The sequence below is a fragment of the Pinus tabuliformis genome, chromosome 4_2 (assembly GCF_031772625.1).
Source record: "Pinus tabuliformis cultivar Carrire ecotype Pingquan chromosome 4_2, CPIR1, whole genome shotgun sequence".
NCBI classification, from domain to species: Eukaryota; Viridiplantae; Streptophyta; class Pinopsida; order Pinales; family Pinaceae; genus Pinus; species Pinus tabuliformis.
The window spans coordinates 1,106,743,987-1,106,766,213 of NC_142304.1; the positions used below are offsets into that span (position 1 = coordinate 1,106,743,987).

The 22,227-nt window shown below is 38.5% G+C and overlaps 1 protein-coding gene across 4 annotated transcripts in view; it reads right to left on the minus strand.

Annotated features, from left to right (window-relative positions):
• The window catches only part of LOC149173541 (uncharacterized), a 143,267-nt gene extending 121,878 nt beyond the window's left edge, over nucleotides 1-21,389 (minus strand). The window contains exons 1-5 of one of the 4 annotated variants that reach the window (XM_089424652.1): nucleotides 21,175-21,389; nucleotides 20,946-20,997; nucleotides 19,356-19,512; nucleotides 19,019-19,130; nucleotides 18,711-18,872 (exon numbers count right to left, since the gene is read on the minus strand). In XM_089424652.1, the coding sequence (XP_089280778.1) occupies nucleotides 18,711-18,872; nucleotides 19,019-19,130; nucleotides 19,356-19,375 (294 nt within the window). In that variant the 5' untranslated portion in view covers nucleotides 19,376-19,512; nucleotides 20,946-20,997; nucleotides 21,175-21,389. Of the gene's footprint in view, nucleotides 1-18,710; nucleotides 18,873-19,018; nucleotides 19,131-19,355; nucleotides 19,513-20,945 lie in introns of all 4 variants that reach the window. The other 3 variants (XM_089424650.1, XM_089424649.1, XM_089424651.1) reach the window with 3 other exon arrangements.
• Between the last annotated feature and the right edge of the window lie 838 nt (nucleotides 21,390-22,227).

Here is a 22,227-nt window from a genome sequence, read left to right on the forward strand (position 1 = left end):
AATTTATAATTCAATTCACTTTATAAATGAATCTCAATAGTTTTGTTCTTTAATTTAATTTATAATAAAAAAAAATTAATAGGTAATTTATAAATTATAATAATAATAATTTTTATAATAGTTATTATTATGTTTTACGTTAATTATAAACTATTTAATTTGTATGAATACTTATTATTTAATACATAAAAATATATTAATTCTAAGCTTATTAATGGAATATATTAATTATTTTATATAAGTATTACATTTTACAAATATATATAAACTATATATTATAAAATTTATAATTCTTATTTTTAAAATTATAAAAAAAATATTTATATTATTTGTACTTGCTGTTTCCTTCGCGTATCCGGATCCTGACTTTTCAAAACATTGGCGGATCCGGATCCGAATCCGTATCCGTTTCCGTATCCGTATCCGAATCCTGGTAACTTAGCCTATTACCTTTTGGTGATGGCCTTCTTCCGGTGACATCTTCTTGTAGGTATCAATCATCCTGCATACATGTTGACACGTCTCCCAATGATATCTGTTGTCAAGGGTCCTCATCCTTTCAGTCTTTCATCAGAGTCTTCACATCTTTCCGGGAGATTTCCCGGTCAAGTCTTCTTGATCTTCTAGATGTTGATTGTCTTCATCAAGGTTGCATATTTCACGATTTCTTCCATCCTCATTTCTTTCATTCCCAGGAGCTCTCAGAGTTCTTCAATTGTAGTCAACTACCTCATCCTTCATATGAGGACATATTATGTTGATTTCATCTAATTTGAATTATGTCTTTCTGCATCCCTTTCAGAGGAGGAGATCCTTTCCCTTTTGATCATGCTCGATCTATTTTACCTACAACCATATATCATGATATTACAATATCAAATACAAATATAAATGCAAGCATACATACCTCATTTTCCTTCAGGATTCTTTCAGTAGATTTCTTGATTGAACAAATCTTCAATCCGGAATCCCTTGATCTGCTCCATCATGTCATCAGTCCTTCATCTCATGATTTCCATAAGTTGGAAATCTTGATGAAACATTTTCTACCTTCCCAGACTAGAAGATCCTCCGCTGAGATTTCTATCTTCAGGATCTAGTGTATCCTCATCTGGAAAATGTTCCCTTTGACCTGGATGACTTCTTCCTTACCTTTGATATTCAATGAGATTCTCAAGAGCTATGTTCTTCTTGATTCTCATACAATCTTTTGTTTCCATGATGCTACGATGCATTTTTCTTACCATGATCATATCTGCAAAGACTTCTGATAGGATCCTTTTGAGAGGGACACCATCTCACTCATAATGGAGATCTACTATTCCCTCTTTCCCTGATCCCTTTCTTCAGCTTCTTCCACCCTTCCGGTGATATGAGCTCTTCTTCCATAGTACTATTCTATCTTGTCAACTTTCCTTTACTTATCTGCACTTATTTGAGTCCTATCAACTTGTCTTTCTCTATCTGACATAGAGACCACAAACTATTGATCGAGATAACCTCCTTGTCCATGGACATTTGTTACCTTGCTTATTGATGATGATTATTCTTTCATCACCTTTCCCAGACCTTGTAATTGAGATCTCATGAAGAGTGCCTCTTCTATCACTTCATGTATTTCTTTTATGTCTCCTTTCTTGCTTCATAGAGATGAGAAAAACTTTTGAGAGTTCCTTCTCATAAATTCAGAGGAGACTTGTTCACTGACTTCTCTTCTTCATAAGGATTCTGTCAATCCTTCGTGTTCTCTGCAAGGACTTTTAGATAACCCATCTATCCTAAAGATCTCCTTGCAACCATGAAGTCAATGAACCAAACTTGATTATAGAATGAACAGATACTTACTTGATATGTGAAGATGAGATCTTCACCCTGACTATGATGGTTGTTGATGAGGCAGTTTTGATGCTTCCACCGGATGAGGTCCTTGATAGAAAGATTGCCTTTCTTTTCTTTGAGCTATCTTGATATGCAAGTTGTTGACATAGTTATATTTTTGGAACCTTGTAGTCTGTATCATTTTGAGATGACAGATCTTGAATGAGTCATTGACTGAAACTGTGAGAGTCATCAGAACTGTTGCCACAGATCAGTGATCTGAATGCTTCATCTTGTTGATCTCCAAAACCTTTGTTGATGATAATTGTTGATGTAGACTGCTTCTTGGACTTCGATCCTTTTCGAGATGAAGTATTCTTGGTGGCTTGTGTAGGTACAAGATCTTGTTGTTGTAACTTATCTTTTTGATTGCATAGACAGCAACCCTTGTTATTGAATATTGTTGTTTGAAGATTGATCCTTTGATCTAGGGTTTGATTCTGCCATGTAGATCTTTCAGCTGCTTTGATGTCTTGTAGGAACTTGATTCTTGAATGTCTCTTTTTCTGCCCTTACTTTGACTGCTGAAACCATCCCTCTGATACCATGTTGAAGAATCTAGGGCAAGCATAGTTAAAATGATTCTTCAATACATGATAACAATTTGTGAAGTGTTAATGCAATCTTTCTCTTAGCTTGATGTTTACTTCATTATTAGCATGTGTAAGTTAACTTCATCAAACTGTTATCAAAAACAAAAAGAGACAAGAACACAAATATTTGGCTTTCTACCAAGGCCAAAACCTCTCCCTCTTGGAGAGGAAAACCCATACATAAAAATTCTTCTTATATAGATTCCATTGACGAATACCAAGACCATGACCCTTAGATATTCTGCCTCTCCAAGACCAAGACATCAATCCTCTCCTTTATTGTTGCTGAGATCATCATCATCATTGATATACTGTTGCTGCTCCTTCACTGAAATGATCTTGTTGCTTCTTCACCAACATCATCATTGCCATACTCGCATTGAAGTCATTGTTGATGCAGCATAGAATAGTATCACCGAGATCATTGTCATTACATCTCTCTTGCACCTTGTTGCACTGAGATCATTATTGCACTTTGAGATGATAAGGTTACTGACATATCACGATCCCATAGCTACTATGATTACAGTTATGCTAGGATTAGGACAGTGATCCTTGTCACTGCTCCTTATAACACGTCAAGACTTCATCATACAGAATCCAAATACTGTGATGACTAATGAGACTGTAAGTCTCCTTCCACAAGTATATCGAGGATCTTTTCATTAACGTTGAAACCTTATTTCATCATAAGACTGTAATATATATAGGAGAGTGAGACACCACTTGACATAATCTTTATTGAGCCCAGAAAGTAGATCTATCATTCTTGTCTGATCTACGTATGCCATGATTGCTCCTCTACCATGCGAGATCAATCATCACTGTAATGCCTGAGATTACACTACATAGAAATGTCGAGAATGTCCAAAACCCAAGCTAGTGTTGTGTCTTTACACGAGATTATTCTGCTCCATTTAGCCGAGGTTATGACTGCACCTAAACCCCAAACGAGGTGCAGTCAAACCCTAATTGCGGCTCTGCTCTCCATACGAAATTTCAGAGCAATCCGAAATTTTTCTTGTGTCTTTTTCGCTAACCCTTCGTGGGTATTTATAGTAGTTATACCCATATATGCAAGCCGACTTAAACTTATAAACCGACGTGACTGTTCTATTGAGCCGACGTTACTTCCATTTAATTTAATATATATATTTTCTAGCCGACTTGAAGATCCCTTGTTGTTTTGCTTGCAGACTTCGGAAGGCTTGCTTTTGAGGCATTGATCTTGGTCTTGGAGGGTTGTTACACAACTTTGAAGACTTATACATATTTACATGAACTCATAAAGAGTTTCTACACACATGACATGACTCTTTGACTTGCAAATAAATCCTAAAGACATTAAGAAGAAATATTTTACCTAGAGACACTTCTTGCTCATGAAACCCATGTAGCAAATTTACAAATATAAATTATTTCCTTTTATTACATCAAACACAAAGATCATGTCATTATGAACACCGAACCTAGTTACACTTTCTTCAACAAGAAGGTCATGTTTCGGAAGCCGAGTGCCTATGTGAAGGACAGAGGAGCAGCTGCCAAAAGGGCAGACTCTCTTTGACTAATATTGATTCTTGTACAAGCTTTAGTGTTGATAAATCAAGGAGTTGGTGCTTCCTTTCAGTTGGTGCTAATAAACTAGGGAATTGGTGCTAATAAACCAGGGAGTTGGTGCATCTTTTCAATTGGTGCTGATAAATTTGAATGTACTCTTTAAATATATTAAGAAAAGAATTTTGTGGTTCTCACGTAAAAAACTTTGTGTTTTGTATATCTATGTGCTTTGCTTTATACCTGTGGATGCAATTACAAGTTTTTTGAAGTTAAAAATTGTTAATATTGATTCACCCCCCTCTCAGTATTATTAAATATTTCAATAATCTCTCACATCCTAAAGAGTAGTTTGTCATTTTCCCCGCTCCTGAAAATAGATGACAAGCATTAAGGCAATCTTGATGCAAAGGAAGTAATACAGCGAACTCTAGTTATATGATATAATGGGGAACAATACACTTGCACCAAATCAAATGCTACAACATAATAGCTTGAACCCTCTCAAAGCAAGATTGTTCTATATGATAGATGTTTGGACCCTAAATCACAAATCCAAATAAAAACAGTATGCTTGGCAAGGGCATCCCAGAGCTTCTTCTTTGATGGTATATCCTCGAAATGAGTCTAAAATCATGTATCACAAGCAATGCTAATAAGGCATACCCTTTGCAAACTTGTGATTAGGATGCAAGTTTCATACTAAAGGTAAGACCCATGAATTTAACCCTAAGTATAAGAAGTGTTGATATCCACAAAGTTCCCCTAAAAGGAACACCAATACAAGCAAAGGACCTCGCCATATGTAATAAGGATCATGATCTTGTTTTTCCTAAGATTGACTGCCAATTACTAAAGATCGCATAACTAACCCAAAGCAAAAAGTTTCCTTTGTAATCCCTCTAAAGTGGAGGCCAACAAAACCACATCATCTGTAACTAAGAAGAGCCAAATATGGACTGGGTGAAGTAAAGAACCATCATCTGCCTAGTAAAATCCTTTCTTAATTGTTCTAGTTCATTGGTATAGACCCCAAAAGAGAGTAGAGGGGAGAGGGCACCCTTGTTTAACACCAATAATATTGTTGATGCTCTCAAAAACCTACCAAATGCACATAAACGACCCATATCAGCGTCATAAAGTTGCAATCCAATAGACACTTGAAGATCAAGTACCCCAAGGGTGCAAAGGTGCCCAATGAGTAAAGGTATAGTGTTGAAGGCCTTCCTAAAGGAAACAAAGCAATAATATACATGGAGGAGCTCCCTTTAGCCTCCTCAATAATAGCTCAAAGAGTGAAAACACTTCCACTATATGTTAGTCTCTCACAATGTCGACCTATCCCAAAGTGCTTTGCCCATGTCTCTCAAACTAACAAGACATGTAAAGATCAAGAGTTGCAGCATAAAGTTTAGTAAAAGTATGATCAATCATGATAGCCCTATAATTATTAGGTTCCAAAGCATCACTAGACTTGTGTATATGGTGAATGATATTATAGCACTAGAAGGCAGAAATCCAACACAATCAGCCTCATAGAAAAGGATAGCCATGGACTAAAGTAAGGGAGTCATTCCATGTTTAAACAATTCAAATTGGATGGCTTCAAGGTTAGTAGATTGAATAGTATTGAGCTTACACATGGCTCTCCAGATTAGATCGGGAGAGAAGAAATGGAAAGAGGAAGGGGGAGAGGAGCCCTAAAGGGTTGGATGACTGAGAATATCATACAGACAAGAGGAGTAGGTCCCTAGGTGTGGTGGTTAATGTCACCTGGTGATTTTTTAGGATTGAGGGTGCACCAAAAGTTCTTAGGCGATGTGTGAAGGAGAGAATAGAACCCCCTCCTTTTAACAATTAAGAACTTGTGTTTCTTCCAATTAAGAAGGTGACAATAATCCATATAGTGGTTGCAACTATGTCGAGATGAAGGGTTAGGTCATATTTGAGCTTTCTACACATGGCCTTATAGTCGTCATCGTATAATTTGTTCATAAGACAAAAGCCTCGGGAACAAGTAAGCCACGATGAGTGGAAGGTGCAAGGAAAGGAGTATTGGGCAATTTTCCAAAGTATTTAAGTGAGAAATTCAATTTTCAAAGCTATGGGCAAAGTGAAAACATTGGAAAGCAGTTGATAGAGTTAGAATTCATAACCAAGGGAACAAAGAGTAGTAAAAGTTGATTTCAATGCAAGGGAAGGGGGGTTGTTGATTCCATGAGGGGTGAAGACAATTTAAAGGCCAAATAATCATAATCAGGAAGGAAAAGACCAGATATCAAGAAGTTAGACATGGTAGGCATGAGAGAAAGAGTGGTGACGGGCATAATCCACTGCATTGGAGCCCCCTAGGATCAAGATAACAAGAATACACCATTAGCTTCACCAAGCTCCAAGAGATATCCCACAATATGCAAGTTGAGTGTGAACACCTATCGAGGCCATAACCTCTAAGGTCCACTCCAAAATGTTACATCTTTCCCTCGGAGAGATTGGGTATAAGGACCTACTCAACCCCAACACAATTGTTAATCTCCCCTAATAAAATGATATCACCAACTATGGAGTAACACAAAATATCAAAGCATAGATCCAGAAAGGGATCTGCTTTGGTGTGGAAAACAAAATCTAATGAGGTTAAGTGAAAGTAGCATGTAACATAAGCATTAAGAAAGGATAGGGCCCCCTTGATCTAAAGCCACATCAATCTAGAGTGATCATCGAAAGTAATCAAAGCAACTAGTCCAAAAAGATCATAAAGGAGGCAAGCCACCTTGTCCAATCCACCACACTACAATGTGTTATATCTAACAAGGTCGGCCCGAGAGCATCGTATAGAGAGAGAGAGCATTATGTGTTTAAGCCCCAAGGGTTAACTCAGTTGGAAACCCTTTCAACTTGTTAGGCATAATGTTTAGGGAGGCTATGGGACCAATTCCTCTTAGTCTTGTAGATCACCAACACCGTTATTATGGCTAATAAATTTTTTGAAGAATTTTTTCTCCTATTTGATCAACTATGCTAAGAATGATTTTTTCTCCTATTTGATCAACTATCCTAAAAAGAAGACCATCCCAAAGGCTATGGGATCCATTCCTCTGAGTCCTTTGAAGACTCATGTAACTTAAACCTTTCCTGTAACTAAAGTCCTATTCAATAAGCCTTCTACCTTAGCCATAATGGCAAAGCCATTGCTCACCAATCTTACTCTTTGACATTTCCTTTGAAGATAATGCAAGATCATGGTACCTAGATTTACCCACTGGGGGGAATCAAAACCTGGGACCAATTCCATGATACCTTTAATAAAAGGTGGGAAGCAATTGATGGCCCAATTCCAATAGTCCAAGAAAAAGGAAAATGAAAGAGTCAAGAATTTCAACCAAAGGCTTGATCTATTAGTGAAACGATACCAACAAACTTCAAACCTATGACAAATACAATCCTAGCACAATACATAGCTACATTTGATGGACAATTTTCCTATGCCTTAAAGGACAGGAAACCTTTAAATATTGAGCAAGCGAAGGCATGTGCCGTGACTATTGAGCATAACAAGCCATGTCTAAAGTTGACTTGCTGTCCTATCGTACAACCAAAGTGGAAGTCAAGCCTAAGATATTAGCTCATATCAACCATCTTTACAAGCTTTTGCTCATAATTGATAAAGCAACTAACAAGCTTATGTTAGTTTTTCTTACCCCAACAACCAACAACTAGTTCTACGCATATTTACTTCTACTAAATAAACACACCAGCTAGGGTATTAACAAAATAAATTCAATGAAAAGCAAATTTACCAATCTCAATCACAAAAATGACACAACATATTATGCCCAATCAGAGTTCTTCAATAAATTTAACTTACATGGGCTCCTTTCCTGGGGAAATGGCCCAACTAAGGAATTACATACAACATTGGATCTAATCCAGCTAATCAAACCCTCCTTGGTTAATCTGGATCTCCTTGTTGCCCCTATCTGTTGGCATTATGGCTAAAGTGTTGTCCTTGATGGCAACCCATTCAGGTGACAGATCACAGTACTTCAAGTCAGCAGCAGAGATTGATGATCAGCTATCAAATATTGAAGAAAATAAGGGGTACGCAGGTACACCTTACATAAGGTGCGTACACGCAAGTCAGTGTTACATAAAGTGCGTACATACCCGCAGGTCAGCCGTTCAGGAGGTGCGTACCCCCAGTGCACACATTTCAAGGAAAAGAATTTCACATGTGGGGTTTTCTTATGTTTTACTCTTGGTATTTAGCCGACGGTATTGGGTTATTATGGTGTCGGCTCGTGGTATTGATCCATGTTTTAAGGAAGAGCTTTCCTATATAAAGCAAAGGAGATCATTTGGCTTGAGTATGTTTTGGGTTGAATATCTTATGAGGGCTAGATCTGGTCTAGATCTAAACAAGGCGAATCTACTGATGGACCGAGATCTCTTCGGCGCATGTTCAGATCTGTAGATCTGACTGTCTGGATTATTTCTGAAGTCTTGAAATCATCTATGCTCGAAGGTACGCAGGTACAGTGAGAGAAAAGTGCGTACATACGCAGGAGCGAAGCGTTTCAGGTGCGCCGGTACGCAGGCACATAAGGGCTGCAGGTGCGCCGGTACGCAGGCACAGAAGGGCTGCAGGTGCGCCGGTACGCAGGCACAGAAGGGCTGCAGGTGCGCCGGTACGCAGGCACAGAAGAGTTGCAGGTGCGGAGGTCCGCAGGCAGTTCAATGGACTCAGAGCGAGGTACGCAAGCTAGCAGTTGAGCAGGGTGCGTACTATACGCAGGCTAGCAGTTGAGCAGGGTGCGTACTGTAAGCAGGCAAGCAGTTGAGCAGGGTGAGTACTGTAAGCAGGCCAGCAATTGAGCAGGGTGCTTACGTAAGCAGGCGAGCAGTTGAGCAGGGTGCTTACTTCTCTTAAAATCCTTGTTTATCATTGTTGTGTTCTGGGTTTGGTCCTATTATTGTTGATCTGGTTACTACAGTTGACTGGGTGATTCTCTTATACTTGATGATCATTTGATGCTTATGGAAAAGTTTGAAAATTAATGAAAAGTGGTCCTTGTAAGAAAAGAAGTAGGGGGTTGTAGCTCCCTTCCAGGAGAGACTGGAAAACGAGAGAGAGAGTTGTAGCTCTCTGCAGGTTGCAGCTTGCGTGCTGGTAAAGGACTGCACCAGTACAAAACCATTGTAAAAGGAGTTTCTAATTTGAAAGAAGATAGAGACATATTGCAGCAGGTGGTTTTCACCCACATTGGGTTTCCACCTTACATCTTGTGTTCTTTGGTGTGACTATCTGTTTTCTTTTGTTCATGCTCATTATTTTATGGTACTGACATGCAAAAATAATTCAAAGAACAAATAAAGAAAATTTATTAAAAGAATTAGATAATACTGATTCACCCCCCCTCTCAGTATTATTTCCAACAATTGGTATCAGAGCAGGTCCTTCAGAGAAGCTTGATCGCTTGAAGGTAGATCGTTCATCATGAGCAACTACGAGAGAGAAGCATCAATCAGGCCACCGGTTTTTGATGGGACAAACTTCAATTATTGGAAGGTAAGAATTACTGCCTATCTTCAATCTCTTGGTACAGAAGTTTGGGACATCGTAGAAACAGGCTACGCTTTTCCTTCAGCTACTCCTACAAATGCAGCCGAGAAAAAGAAGTATGAAACAAATGCGAAAGCAGTCAGTACTCTATTAGGATGTATATCTCAATCAGAATTCATGAAGGTAATGCACTATAAATCCGCAAAAGAGATATGGGACAAAATTGTCACAAGCTATGAAGGAGATGAACAGGTAAAGCGTGCTAAACTTCAAACTCTCAGAATTCAGTATGAGACTCTCAAAATGTATAATGATGAAAGTGTGGCTAACTATTTTCTTCGGGTAGATGAGGTTGTTAACTGTATGAAAAATTTGGGTGAAGAAATTAAAGAGGCTATTGTGGTTGAAAAGGTTCTAAGATCATTGTCCCCCAAGTTTGAATCTAAAGTATCTGCAATAGAAGAAAAGGAAAATCTACGAATTCTTACTATGTCTCAGCTACATGGAATTCTAACTGCTTATGAAATGAGAAAGGGAGGTCCATCAGACAGAAGAGAAGTTGCTTTCAAGGCATCAGGCAAAGGAGATTATTATGAAGCAAGCCACGTCCCAGAAGAAGAGGAAGAAGAATCAAATTTTGTCAGAAATCTTCAAAGGGGTTCTGGAAGGTTCAGAGGTAAGTTACCTTTTAAATGCTTTGCTTGTGGAAGAGTAGGTCATTATGCTGCAAAATGTCCTTATAAGGATAAAGGAAAGGAACCTACTAGATGGAACAAGAAACAGAATGCAAATAAGAAAAGCTACTACACTCATGAAGATAGTGATGGTCTATCAAACAGTGATGAAGATGAACAAGGTAATGAATATAAGTTGTTAATGGCATTTGAAGATGATGATTATATGGATGCTATAGATGTGGATAATCTTTATGATGAAATTACTAGACTCAAGAGATGTATAGAAGAAAAGAACATGATCATTGATACTCTACAATTTCAAATTGATGAAAAGGAAAAACATCTTGAAAAATTAGAAGGTGAAATTGTTGGTCTTAGAAAAGAGATTGAGAAAACAAAAGCTATTAATCTCAAGTTTGTCAAAGGATCTGAAACTTTGGATGAGATTATCAGTGTGCAGCGGTCTCCACTAAACAAGACAGGTCTGGGCTATAATGGGGAAACTTCTCAAGCATCCACCTCAAAAAGTTATCTTGATGCAGCAAGAAGAAATGAGCAAAAGCACAATGAAGATCATCAGGTAAAGCAGGGACGAATTACAAACAGAAACTATCAAGGGCAATCCATCTTAAGGGTGAACAAAAGCTACAACCAGCCACAGGTAAAATCTTCTCAATTTGGTTCAAGAATAGATGACAATAGAAATTACAATCAATTGGCTGGTAGATTTGATAACCGCAGAAGTTTCTTCAATGGACAATGCTTTTCTTGCCATAACTTTGGTCACAAAGCAGCTCAATGTGTTGCATATAAAACGATCATGACTAGGGAAGCTCAAAAACAAAGAAGTATGACGGGGATTACAAAAAGGACCTATAACAACTTTTCGATTCTTGAAAATGAAGTTGAATGTTCTATTTGCAATAACTTTGGTCATGAAGACTCTGAATGCAGGAGCAGGTTTCAGCAGAAAAAGGAACAAGCCTCAAGCACCAAAACATGGAGAATAAAGGAACCTCAAACAGAAAGATGTGGGATAGCATTTTATGCAGAGGGACAGGAAAATCTATGGTACATTGACAGTGGATGTTCGAAGCATATGACAGGTGATAAAGAAAAACTTGAGTCTTATTCTACTCTAGAAAAGGGAAAGAAAGTCTCTTTTGGAAATGATACTCCTGCAACTATAAAAGGAAAAGGCATTGCTCAGTTAAAAGAAAAGGTCAAGGCTGGAAATGTTTTGTATGTTGATGGATTGAAGCATAATCTTCTAAGTGTCAGCCAGATGTGTGATCAAAGAACCGAGGTTATATTCAGATCAAATGGATGTCTTGTTCGTGATCTTGATACAGGTAAAACAGTGATCAAAGGCAAAAGAACTCCAAATAATCTGTACATATTTGAAGAAGGACAACAACAATGCTATCTGAGCAAGGATGATGAGCACTGGTTATGGCATCGGAGGTTGGGACATCTAAGCTTTTCACAAATAAGGAAAGCATGCAAATATCAGGCAGTTCGCGATCTTCCAGACATCAAAATTCCTGACAACACCATATGCAAATCATGTCAGTTTGGAAAACAAACCAGAACTAACTTTCCAGAGAAAGAAGGATCAGCTAGCATGCCTCTTGAGCTAGTTCATACAGATACATGCGATCCTTTCAGGAAAAGAACACCTCGAGGAGAAGAATACTTGATATTATTCATTGACGATTTCTCCAGGTTTGTCTGGTTAGGACTTATGAAGCACAAAGATGAAGCATTCGAAAAATTCAAATCCTTCAAAACCTTGGTTGAAAATGAATCAGGTCACAAAATTAAGTGCCTCAGATCCGACAGAGGTGGGGAATTTACTTCAAATGAATTTTTCGATTTCTGTGAAGAACATGGGATAAGAAGAGAATTCTCTACAGCAAGAACTCCCCAGCAAAATGGAGTTGTGGAAAGAATGAACAGAACAGTCCAACAAATGGCTCGTGCTATGCTTGATGAGTCAGGAACTCCCGCAACTTTCTGGGGTGAAGCTGCACATGGTGCAGTTGTTATTCTCAACAAAACAAATGTCCGGGTGAACAGCACTCAAACTCCTCATGAGCTCTGGAGTGGTAGGACTCCTTCAGTAAAGCACTTCAAAATCTTTGGGAGCAAATGCTATATCAAGAATACTGATGAGCAGCTTGGCAAACTTGAACCTAGAGCAGATGAAGGCATTCTTCTTGGTTACTCTCCACATAGCAAAGCATACAAATGCTACAATAAAAGACTTGGCAGAATTGTTGACAGCATTGATGTAGTGGTTGATGAGAAGGGATACATTCCTAGGCAAGTACATCATGAAGACATCGAAGAAGATGAAGGCTACCCCCAACGACAGAATGATGAAGGAGAAGAACCTCAAGAAGAACCAGAGGAGCAAACAAGAATAGAAGAAAAGACTCCATCCAGATATGTTCAGAAGAACCATCCAGAATCTCAGATTATGGGACAGAAAGAAGCAGGTGTACAAACAAGAAGAACAGTTGCAGAAGCTTCAAGCTATTTGGCATTACTCTCCTCTACTGAACCACAAAATGTGAAAGAGGCATGCAAAGATGAATGTTGGGTGAAAGCAATGGATGAAGAACTTGAGCAGATCGAAAAGAACAACACTTGGGAGCTGGTTCCTAGACCAAAAGATAAGAATGTTATCGGGACAAAATGGGTCTTCAAAAACAAATTGAATGAAAATGGAAAAGTAATTAGAAACAAAGCCAGACTTGTTTGTAAAGGGTATGCGCAGCAAGAAGGAATAGACTTTGAAGAAACCTTTGCTCCTGTTGCAAGACTTGAGGCCATCCGAATGTTCCTTGCTCTCTCAAGTTTTCAAAACTTCAAAGTATTTCAAATGGACGTGAAATCAGCTTTTTTGAATGGAGACTTGGAAGAAGAAGTGTACATTGAACAGCCAGATGGGTTCATTCTTGGAAATGATCCAAATCTTGTATGCAGATTGAAAAAGGCTCTCTATGGTCTCAAACAAGCTCCAAGGGCTTGGTACTACCGTTTGGACAAATATCTTCATCAACAAGGATTTTCAAAAGGATCAGCTGATAGCAATCTTTATATAAAAGTTGAAAATGACAAGTTACTAATACTTGTTGTGTATGTAGATGACATTATTTTTGGGAGCAATGAAGAAGCTATGAGTCAAAATTTTGCCTTGGTCATGCAGAAAGAATTTGAAATGTCCTTGCTAGGAGAACTGACATATTTCCTTGGTTTGCAAATCCAACAAAAAGAAGGAGGAATCTTTTTATCTCAAACCAAGTATCTCAAACAGATTTTGAAGAAATATGGTATGGAAGATGCAAAACCAGTATGTACACCCATGGTCACAGGATGTAGCCTCAGTGCAAATGATGAATCTGCAGCAGTACATCAACCAACCTATAGATCTATGATTGGAAGTTTACTTTATTTGACAGGTACCCGACCGGACATCATGCATGCAGTTGGAATAGTTGGAAGATTTCAGGCAAATCCGAAGGAGACTCATCTTCAGGCAGTGAAGAGAATTTTCAAATATCTTCAAGGGACTCAAAATTATGGCTTATGGTATCCTAGAGATACAGATCTTACACTTCATGCTTATACAGATGCAGATTGGGCCGGAAGCGTGGATGACAGGAAAAGCACAAGTGGTGGTGCGTTCTTTATGGGTTCCAGACTGGTATCTTGGTTCAGCAAGAAACAAAGTTCAATTGCCTTGTCTATAGCTGAAGCGAAATATGTTGCTGCTGCATCTTGTTGCACCCAACTCCTTTGGATGATGCAGACTTTGCAGGATTTTCAAATCACTTGTACACCACCAATCCCCATCTTATGTGATAACACAAGTGCAATCAGCATTTCAAAGAATCCTGTTATGCATTCAAAAACCAAGCATATACCAATCAAGTACCATTTTCTCCGCGAACAAGTGCTTGAACAGAAGGTCAAGTTGGAGTATGTTCCTTCTAAGGAACAAGTTGCTGATATTCTCACCAAACCATTGCCCAGGGACACTTTTGAATACCTCAGGCAAAAGCTGGGGGTAGTTGATGCATCATCTTATTGCTAAACCTCTTCTCATTGGTGGTACAGGTTCAGGGGGAGCATATAATGCATTGTTGGCATTATGGAGGATGTGCAGAAGGAGATCTTGGAAGTAGCTGCAATATGTCTCTATCTCTTTCATGGTGAATTATGGTTTTTCGTTGCAGATCTGGTTCATATTCAAGGGGAGCATGTTCTTAGGGGGAGCATAACCCTTTGCCCTTGATGTCAAAGGGGGAGAATGAAGCTGAAGTTTTAAGGTTGCCATCAAGTCCAAAGGGGGAGATTGTTGGCATTATGGCTAAAGTGTTGTCCTTGATGGCAACCCATTCAGGTGACAGATCACAGTACTTCAAGTCAGCAGCAGAGATTGATGATCAGCTATCAAATATTGAAGAAAATAAGGGGTACGCAGGTACACCTTACATAAGGTGCGTACACGCAGGTCAGTGTTACATAAAGTGCGTACATACCCGCAGGTCAGCCGTTCAGGAGGTGCGTACCCCTAGTGCACACATTTCAAGGCAAAGAATTTCACATGTGGGGTTTTCTTATGTTTTACTCTTGGTAATTAGCCGACGGTATTGGGTTATTATGGTGTCGGCTCGTGGTATTGATCCATGTTTTAAGGAAGAGCTTTCCTATATAAAGCAAAGGAGATCATTTGGCTTGAGTATGTTTTGGGTTGAATATCTTATGAGGGCTAGATCTGGTCTAGATCTAAACAAGGCGAATCTACTGATGGACCGAGATCTCTTCGGCGCATGTTCAGATCTGTAGATCTGACTGTCTGGGTTATTTCTGAAGCCTTGAAATCATCTATGCTCGAAGGTACGCAGGTACAGTGAGAGAAAAGTGCGTACATACGCAGGAGCGAAGCGTTTCAGGTGCGCCGGTACGCAAGCACAAAAGGGCTGCAGGTGCGCCGGTACACAGGCACATAAGGGCTGCAGGTGCGCCGGTACGCAGGCACAGAAGGGCTGCAGGTGCGCCGGTACGCAGGCACAGAAGAGTTGCAGGTGCGGAGGTCCGCAGGCAGTTCAATGGACTCAGAGCGAGGGACGCAGGCTAGCAGTTGAGCAGGGTGCGTACTGTACGCAGGCTAGCAGTTGAGTAGGGTGCGTACTGTAAGCAGGCAAGCAGTTGAGCAGGGTGAGTACTGTAAGCAGGCCAGCAATTGAGTAGGGTGCTTACGTAAGCAGGCGAGCAGTTGAGCAGGGTGCTTACTTCTCTTAAAATCCTTGTTTATCATTGTTGTGTTCTGGGTTTGGTCCTATTATTGTTGATCTGGTTACTAGAGTTGACTGGGTGATTCTCTTATACTTGATCATTTGATGCTTATGGATCCAGTTTGAAAATTAATGAAAAGTGGTCCTTGTAAGAAAAGAAGTAGGGGGTTGTAGCTCCCTTCCAGGAGACTGGAAAACGAGAGAGAGAGTTGTAGCTCTCTGCAGGTTGCAGCCTGCGTGCTGGTAAAGGACTGCACCAGTACAAAACCATTGTAAAAGGAGTTTCTAATTTGAAAGAAGATAGAGACATATTGCAGCAGGTGGTTTTCACCCACATTGGGTTTCCACCTTACATCTTGTGTTCTTTGGTGTGACTATCTGTTTTCTTTTGTTCATGCTCATTATTTTATGGTACTGACATGCAAAAATAATTCAAAGAACAAATAAAGAAGATTTATTAAAAGAATTAGATAATACTGATTCACCCCCCCTCTCAGTATTATTTCCAACACTATCTTGGACCCAACAAACTCACTAAGATGCCTCTCTCAATCTTGTATTGTTGTATGGTGTCTTCTCCCTCTCCCTAGCCTCGCTTTTATAACTTTACATTGAGCTAAATCCCTAACCCTAATCTCCAAAGTGATTGATGGATAAGATTAAATCTCGCCTCACTTGAGATCAAAGGTTGAGATTAAAACATAATCATTAAAGTAATTTACTTTACTTTTCCTAACTTATTTTACTTTTACTTTAGCTCAATAAGGTAACATAATAGTTATGTGTTTTTCCTAAGTTATACTTAGGCTAAGTTACATTAACACACTAGAAAAAGTGTCTAAGGAGATCTTGGGCGACTTCTGCACGCCTAGACACTTATGCATGTGAAGAAGTACCTACTCGAACTACAAACATCAACGCTCCCTCTTAGTGACAGAGGTACTTCTTCCACTTGGAACTGCGTCCATTGCCATAGTTGCACCCTTTGAACTAGAAACCTTCCTTGCCATCTAGTCTACAAACATCCTTGAAATCTTGATATCCTTGCCCTGGTTCCTAGAAGCCTCCTGCTCTTGAACATCTTGTAAGGCCATATCGTACCAAGAGATCTTCTTGACCAAATTGGAGGAATATGTTGACTGCTCCTCCCCTCCTGAACCTGAAGGTTGACTCCCTCCGAATTTCTCAAACTTTGGAGCTTCTTGCTCCTTGTTCTCTATCACTACTATGTTTCGTTCCTTTGCTCTAGCAAAGCTAGATCCGCTAGGTCTGATCAATACCTTCCAATCCTAGAAAGCAACACAAAACGCTTTCTTCTCCATCATGGAGACTGAGAGCAAACTTCATCTAAGTTCTAGCTCCCATAACACATCTTTCACTTCCATCCTACCTCCTGACTTAAGTTGGAATATCACTATTCTAACCCATGCAATTGCATGCTTGGTGTCATCACCAAACTCCACATGCAGTTCTAAGTCCCACTTGATCAAGCTGTCGAACTAATCCCGTACTCCTATCATATGCCTTGTGCTCCACTATCTAGCAGCCATGCACCCACTGGTAATGTGCCTGAGGTAAGGTAGGAAACAAGTACAAATTCAAACTCAAATTTCCTAGCAAAATTCTCTTGAGATTTTGTTGATGCAACTTTAGTTGGATGCATGCCTTTTTCCCCTTTCTTTCTCTCTGGAAGTTGTGAAGCATAGTGTCCAATCTTATGACAAGCAAAACACTTGACCTTAGTCAAGTCCTTCTTCTTCGACTATGAGGTTGACTCCTCACCCCTGCTGCTCAAAACTTTGCTCCTCGTTGCCCAACTAGGAAGAGCAAGGTTTTCATCATCCCCACTCTTTTGTTGTCCTCCAGACAAAGATTTATCCCAAATCTCTTTCTACATGAAGTCATCCCATAGTCTATTTCAATTTAGCAGATTTTCTCTTGTTAGAATGCATGTCACAAAGGTAGTCCAAGGTTTTGAGAACCCACTTAGGGATGTCCTTACAAGTTCATCATTTGACAAGGCTACCCCAATAGCTCCAAGCTCATCTCAAACTTTCTTAATCTTTGTGAGGTATGGCACCACGGTATTTGAATCAGTCATCTTGTTGTTCCTAATTTTCTCTCTCAACACCATTTTCTGATTCTAATTGTCACTCTGATATAGACTCATCAGAGCGGTCCACATCTCATAGGCACTATCCTTCCCCAATGTGTGAGGGATCATATCATCCTTCACCCCATCCATGATGATATGTCTAGCCTTCATGTCTTTTAATTCGTGGGTTGCTAGAGCTGAAGTGTCTGAAGGAGTTGTAATCTAGGTGGTTGCAAACTCCCATAGTTTGTTCTCCTTGAGAACCAACAGTATCCTCTCCTTAAATGGACTGACGTTGTAGGCCCCATCCAACCTGCCCCCAAACCTTAGATCAATTGATGCCATCCCAAAATCAGAAAATGACTGAAAACTTCTACCACACCCTGATTGGTATGGTCTCCCTCTCTCCCTCTAAAGGATGGCCTCTGCCAATCTCATCACTCCCTATGCAATCACACAATCCACATGTCCTTGCTTTATGGCTGCCCTGTTAACTAAACCCCCTGCACTGATAAATTCTAACCATGTCCATCACAACAAATATGGGCACGCAGGCCCATAAGGGTGTTTCCTATTAGTTAGTCTCTTGGCTATGGCTCCAATGGAGCTAAAACTCCAAAAAAATGCATGTACAGTTTCACAATCACTGCCATAGAAGCAATAAAGTACACAGTGAAATAGCAGAAAACGCCAAGAATTTTCCATTCATTTACATTGAATTTTTATAAGGGGAAAGTTTCGCCATAACAATGGCGAGGGACTCAAAGGGCATCAAACAAAAAGATTTTTAGAAGTACACAGTGAAATTAGCAGAAAACACTAAGAATTTTCCATTCATTTATATTGAATTTATAAGGGGAAAGTTTCGCCATAAGTTATAACAATGACGAAGGACTCAAAGGGCATCAAACAAAAAGATTTTTAGTAATTTGACATAAGGAGGGACAGAAGGAAGGACTTACGAGGATAGGTTGTCTCCAATTTCAATATAACTACAAGGATAAATCCTAAAACATACCTTAACACAGGTGTAAAGTGTACCTTGGATCTGTTCTTAGTTCTAGAATCTGATGTAGAGTCATTGACCTTTGCACCAGACTTAGAAGCCCATGCATAATTCAACATAACTTGAGTAGCTAAGCCTGAATTCCTATCCTCGTGAAATGGAAGTTCAATTGTGGATAGCAAAGACGGAATGCTGATCTGCAAAAGAAAACGGGACTAGAGTTCAGAATCAAGCTAGATTAAATCGTATTTAGAAAAGTGCATGTGGATGTGCATGTCTATACAAGTTTAAAAGGACACTAGTAGAACTAAATTCCTATAGTTGCTTAAACCAAGATACTGACCTTTGAAAGGCCAATACTTGGCAAGGAAGCGCCAATAAAAAATCCAAACACAATTCCAAAAACTGCAGTAAGAATAAGCCTCAGAGTCTCATTTGGCTTCATCACAACTCCACTGCAGTGAGGCATGGTAACAAATATTAGCCACTAAATACCCAACATGTTTTGACCGAATATACAAAGGAGAAACTGCACCAGAAACAGGTTGGGGTGAACACTAGAAAATTCAAATATTAGGAAAAAATGAACAAGACCCAAATACATAAAAAAATCTGGGGAAAAAATTCACAAAACACCATAAACCACAAAATAGAGTGAACAAAGATTATAGTTTGTGAACCTGCGATTGTTGGATGCCATTATGGCTGTCACTTTTGAACAACTAAACTAACAAGTGTGCTCATGATACAAGTTGCTACCCTGATTCATTGACATTGAAGTTCTCGTAAAATAAACTTAGGCGATGCCTCCATCAAGCAGCTCCCCTCTTCAAACACCTACGCATAAGACAGTGAAACAAAAATTCTGAATGACAATGAAAAAGGAATTAAGAATCAAAATATTTTTCTTGGGTCAAACTGGAAAAGAATCCATGCATAAAACATTAGCAAGAGTTTTGAAATCTAAGTTCTATTGAGTTCAATGGAATTATCACCAACCTAGATCCATTTTAAATAATCAAAAAAATCAATATGGAAAAAGTCGAAGTCGGGATTAAATCGGCAAGGGTCCAAAAGTTGAAAAAGTCGTTAAAGTCGGGAGTTTTTCAAAAAAGTCAGCAAAATTAAAAAAAAAATACAAAAATATTCATTTTTTTTAAAATCCGGACTTTTTCAATAAAATCCCGATTTTTTCAAACAAACAAAAAATTCATTAAAAAAATACCACGATTTTTTGGAAAAAGTCCCGATTTAATCCGGACTTTTTCGACTGGGAAAAAATCGGCCGATTTAATCGGCCAGCCAAAAAAATCAAAAAATCGGGATTTAATCCCAATTTTTTCCCGACCTTTTCCACACTTTTAAAAAATTATATAATTTAAACCCTTGTGGATTTATAGGCATAGATAATTTAATTATAACTCTCTCTCTATCAAACTGCTACACAAACCAAACCAAACTATTTAGCCGATTCTAAAAGTCAGATAAATTCCCTAAATTAACAGACTCGTTAGCCAATGACAAATCTTGTAACACTAAAGTCAAGTAAGTTTCCCTAAATTAGCAGACTCTTTTGGACCGTAACAAATCTTTTAAGACTAAAGTGGAGAAAAATTGCCTAAATTAGCAGAATCTTTAAACATTTATTTTAAGTCTAAAGTTAAATAAATTTCCCTATATTAGCAGTCTTTGAAGAAACTTACGATCTATTTCAAAAAATCTAGCTGCGTATAAACTAAATTTTATTTTACGCCTGCTATGTACTATAACTCTGTTTTATCAGCATCTCTGGGCTGCCAGAGCTCCGGATTCTACAATCATGGGAGAATAGCAATATTTCCAACTTTCAAACAAAAATAAAAATCTGTTATTTATCATTAATAATTTAAAACTAAAAAGAAATCTAAATAATGAAGGTTGAACGTTTTCTTTGTTGATCTTTTACCAGTTTGCTAGAATCAGAATCAGATGAGAAGATTTTTTTTGGCCACAATTGCGACTTTTAATAGATGAGATTCTTATTTTTATTGAAAAATGAATTCAACATCCTCAGATAACCTTATTGCAACTGAATTTGTATAATGTTAGTCTTATATGATGCTAATAAGATTTCAGACAAAAATGTGAATTTATCTTCCGTTGTTTTATTTTAATGTAATGTTAAAAGAAACCAATTCCTAAAACGCTTAAACTGCGTCTAAATATTTTCCATGTAATTGAAAAATAAAACGCTTCAAATTTCAAACATTAGGAAGTTTAATCATAAATACCTGCAACTTCGGGGAAGCACAAGATTTTGTCTCCCTTTAGACGTTAAATTTTCTGAAAGATTTGGAAGAAAGTATCAAACCTTGAACTGTCGAATTATTCTGTGACAATAGCTGCTGAAACATATGGCCGAAAATTGATCTGCACGATGATATCACCAAATCGCTAGAGTGCGCGCATGTTAAAAGGAGAAAGCTGTGACGCAAACATGGATCAGGCATCGAAGCTCACCTTATCCTCGCAATCCATTCGAAATATAAGCGAATCTGCTTTGAAACCCTGACCGACACTAATTCCTCCAATGAATGAAAACCTTGAAATGCTACAAAACACCAAGCCCCTGTGTATCAGATTTCATTGGAAACTTTTCAAAATAAATTTCATTAATTTTCCTTCGGGTCTCTCGGAAAGTCAAGGCGGTAGCCCGGGGGGTGCCTTCAGTTGAGTGGACTGTTTTTTAATTGGTCGATTTATATATTTGGTAAGAAATCCCTGCCGAGGCCAAAGGAATATGGTTTTGGTTTTTGAGATGAATTTGAACCCTACGCGCACATTAAAAAATCAAAGTTGGGTTTCCATAAAGTTCTTAGAAAAATACATTCTATAAAGAATTTCAAAAAGTAACTTATTTAAATAATGGACTTTTGTAAATGCTCATCGGTTTAATGGTTTATTTCTATCGGTTAAATATATATAGGAGTGTTTTGTCAAGGTTGGTCGTCCATTTGTTCCTTCTAACGTTTGGTGGGCTGCAATTTTGGTAGGTGGTGGTTTCTACCCATAAGCAAAGGTTACAAGAATTTTTTAACTGTGAAATCAATGGTTTAAAAAGTAATAAGAGTGTGAGTTAGTTAGGGATTGAGCATCGATGTTTTATAGTAGCATGAGGAAAGGGTTTGGGTGAAAAAGGTAGTACTAATTTTCTAAACTACCACCTCACCTTGATAAGGTGCACTGATGAGTCGAAAGCAAAGCTTTCAATTTTGATGATCGTTAACCTTACAATTTGATTTTGGTTTTTGAAATCATGGAATGCGGTTAGTTTATTTTAATTTTCAAAATTATGGAATTTTATGGCCTTTGTGGAAGGTCTCTCTTATAGGAATTGTGAGTATATAAAGGCCTAAAAAACTAATATTGATATAGGATCCTTGCCACCTTTTTAGTCATGGAGCTTGAGACAAATGAATGATGTGAAGTGAAGATCTTGGCTCGAAGTTTGATTTCTTCATATACTTAGGCATTTCAATCCAAATGATATGAATCTAGAGAGGCACATTGTTG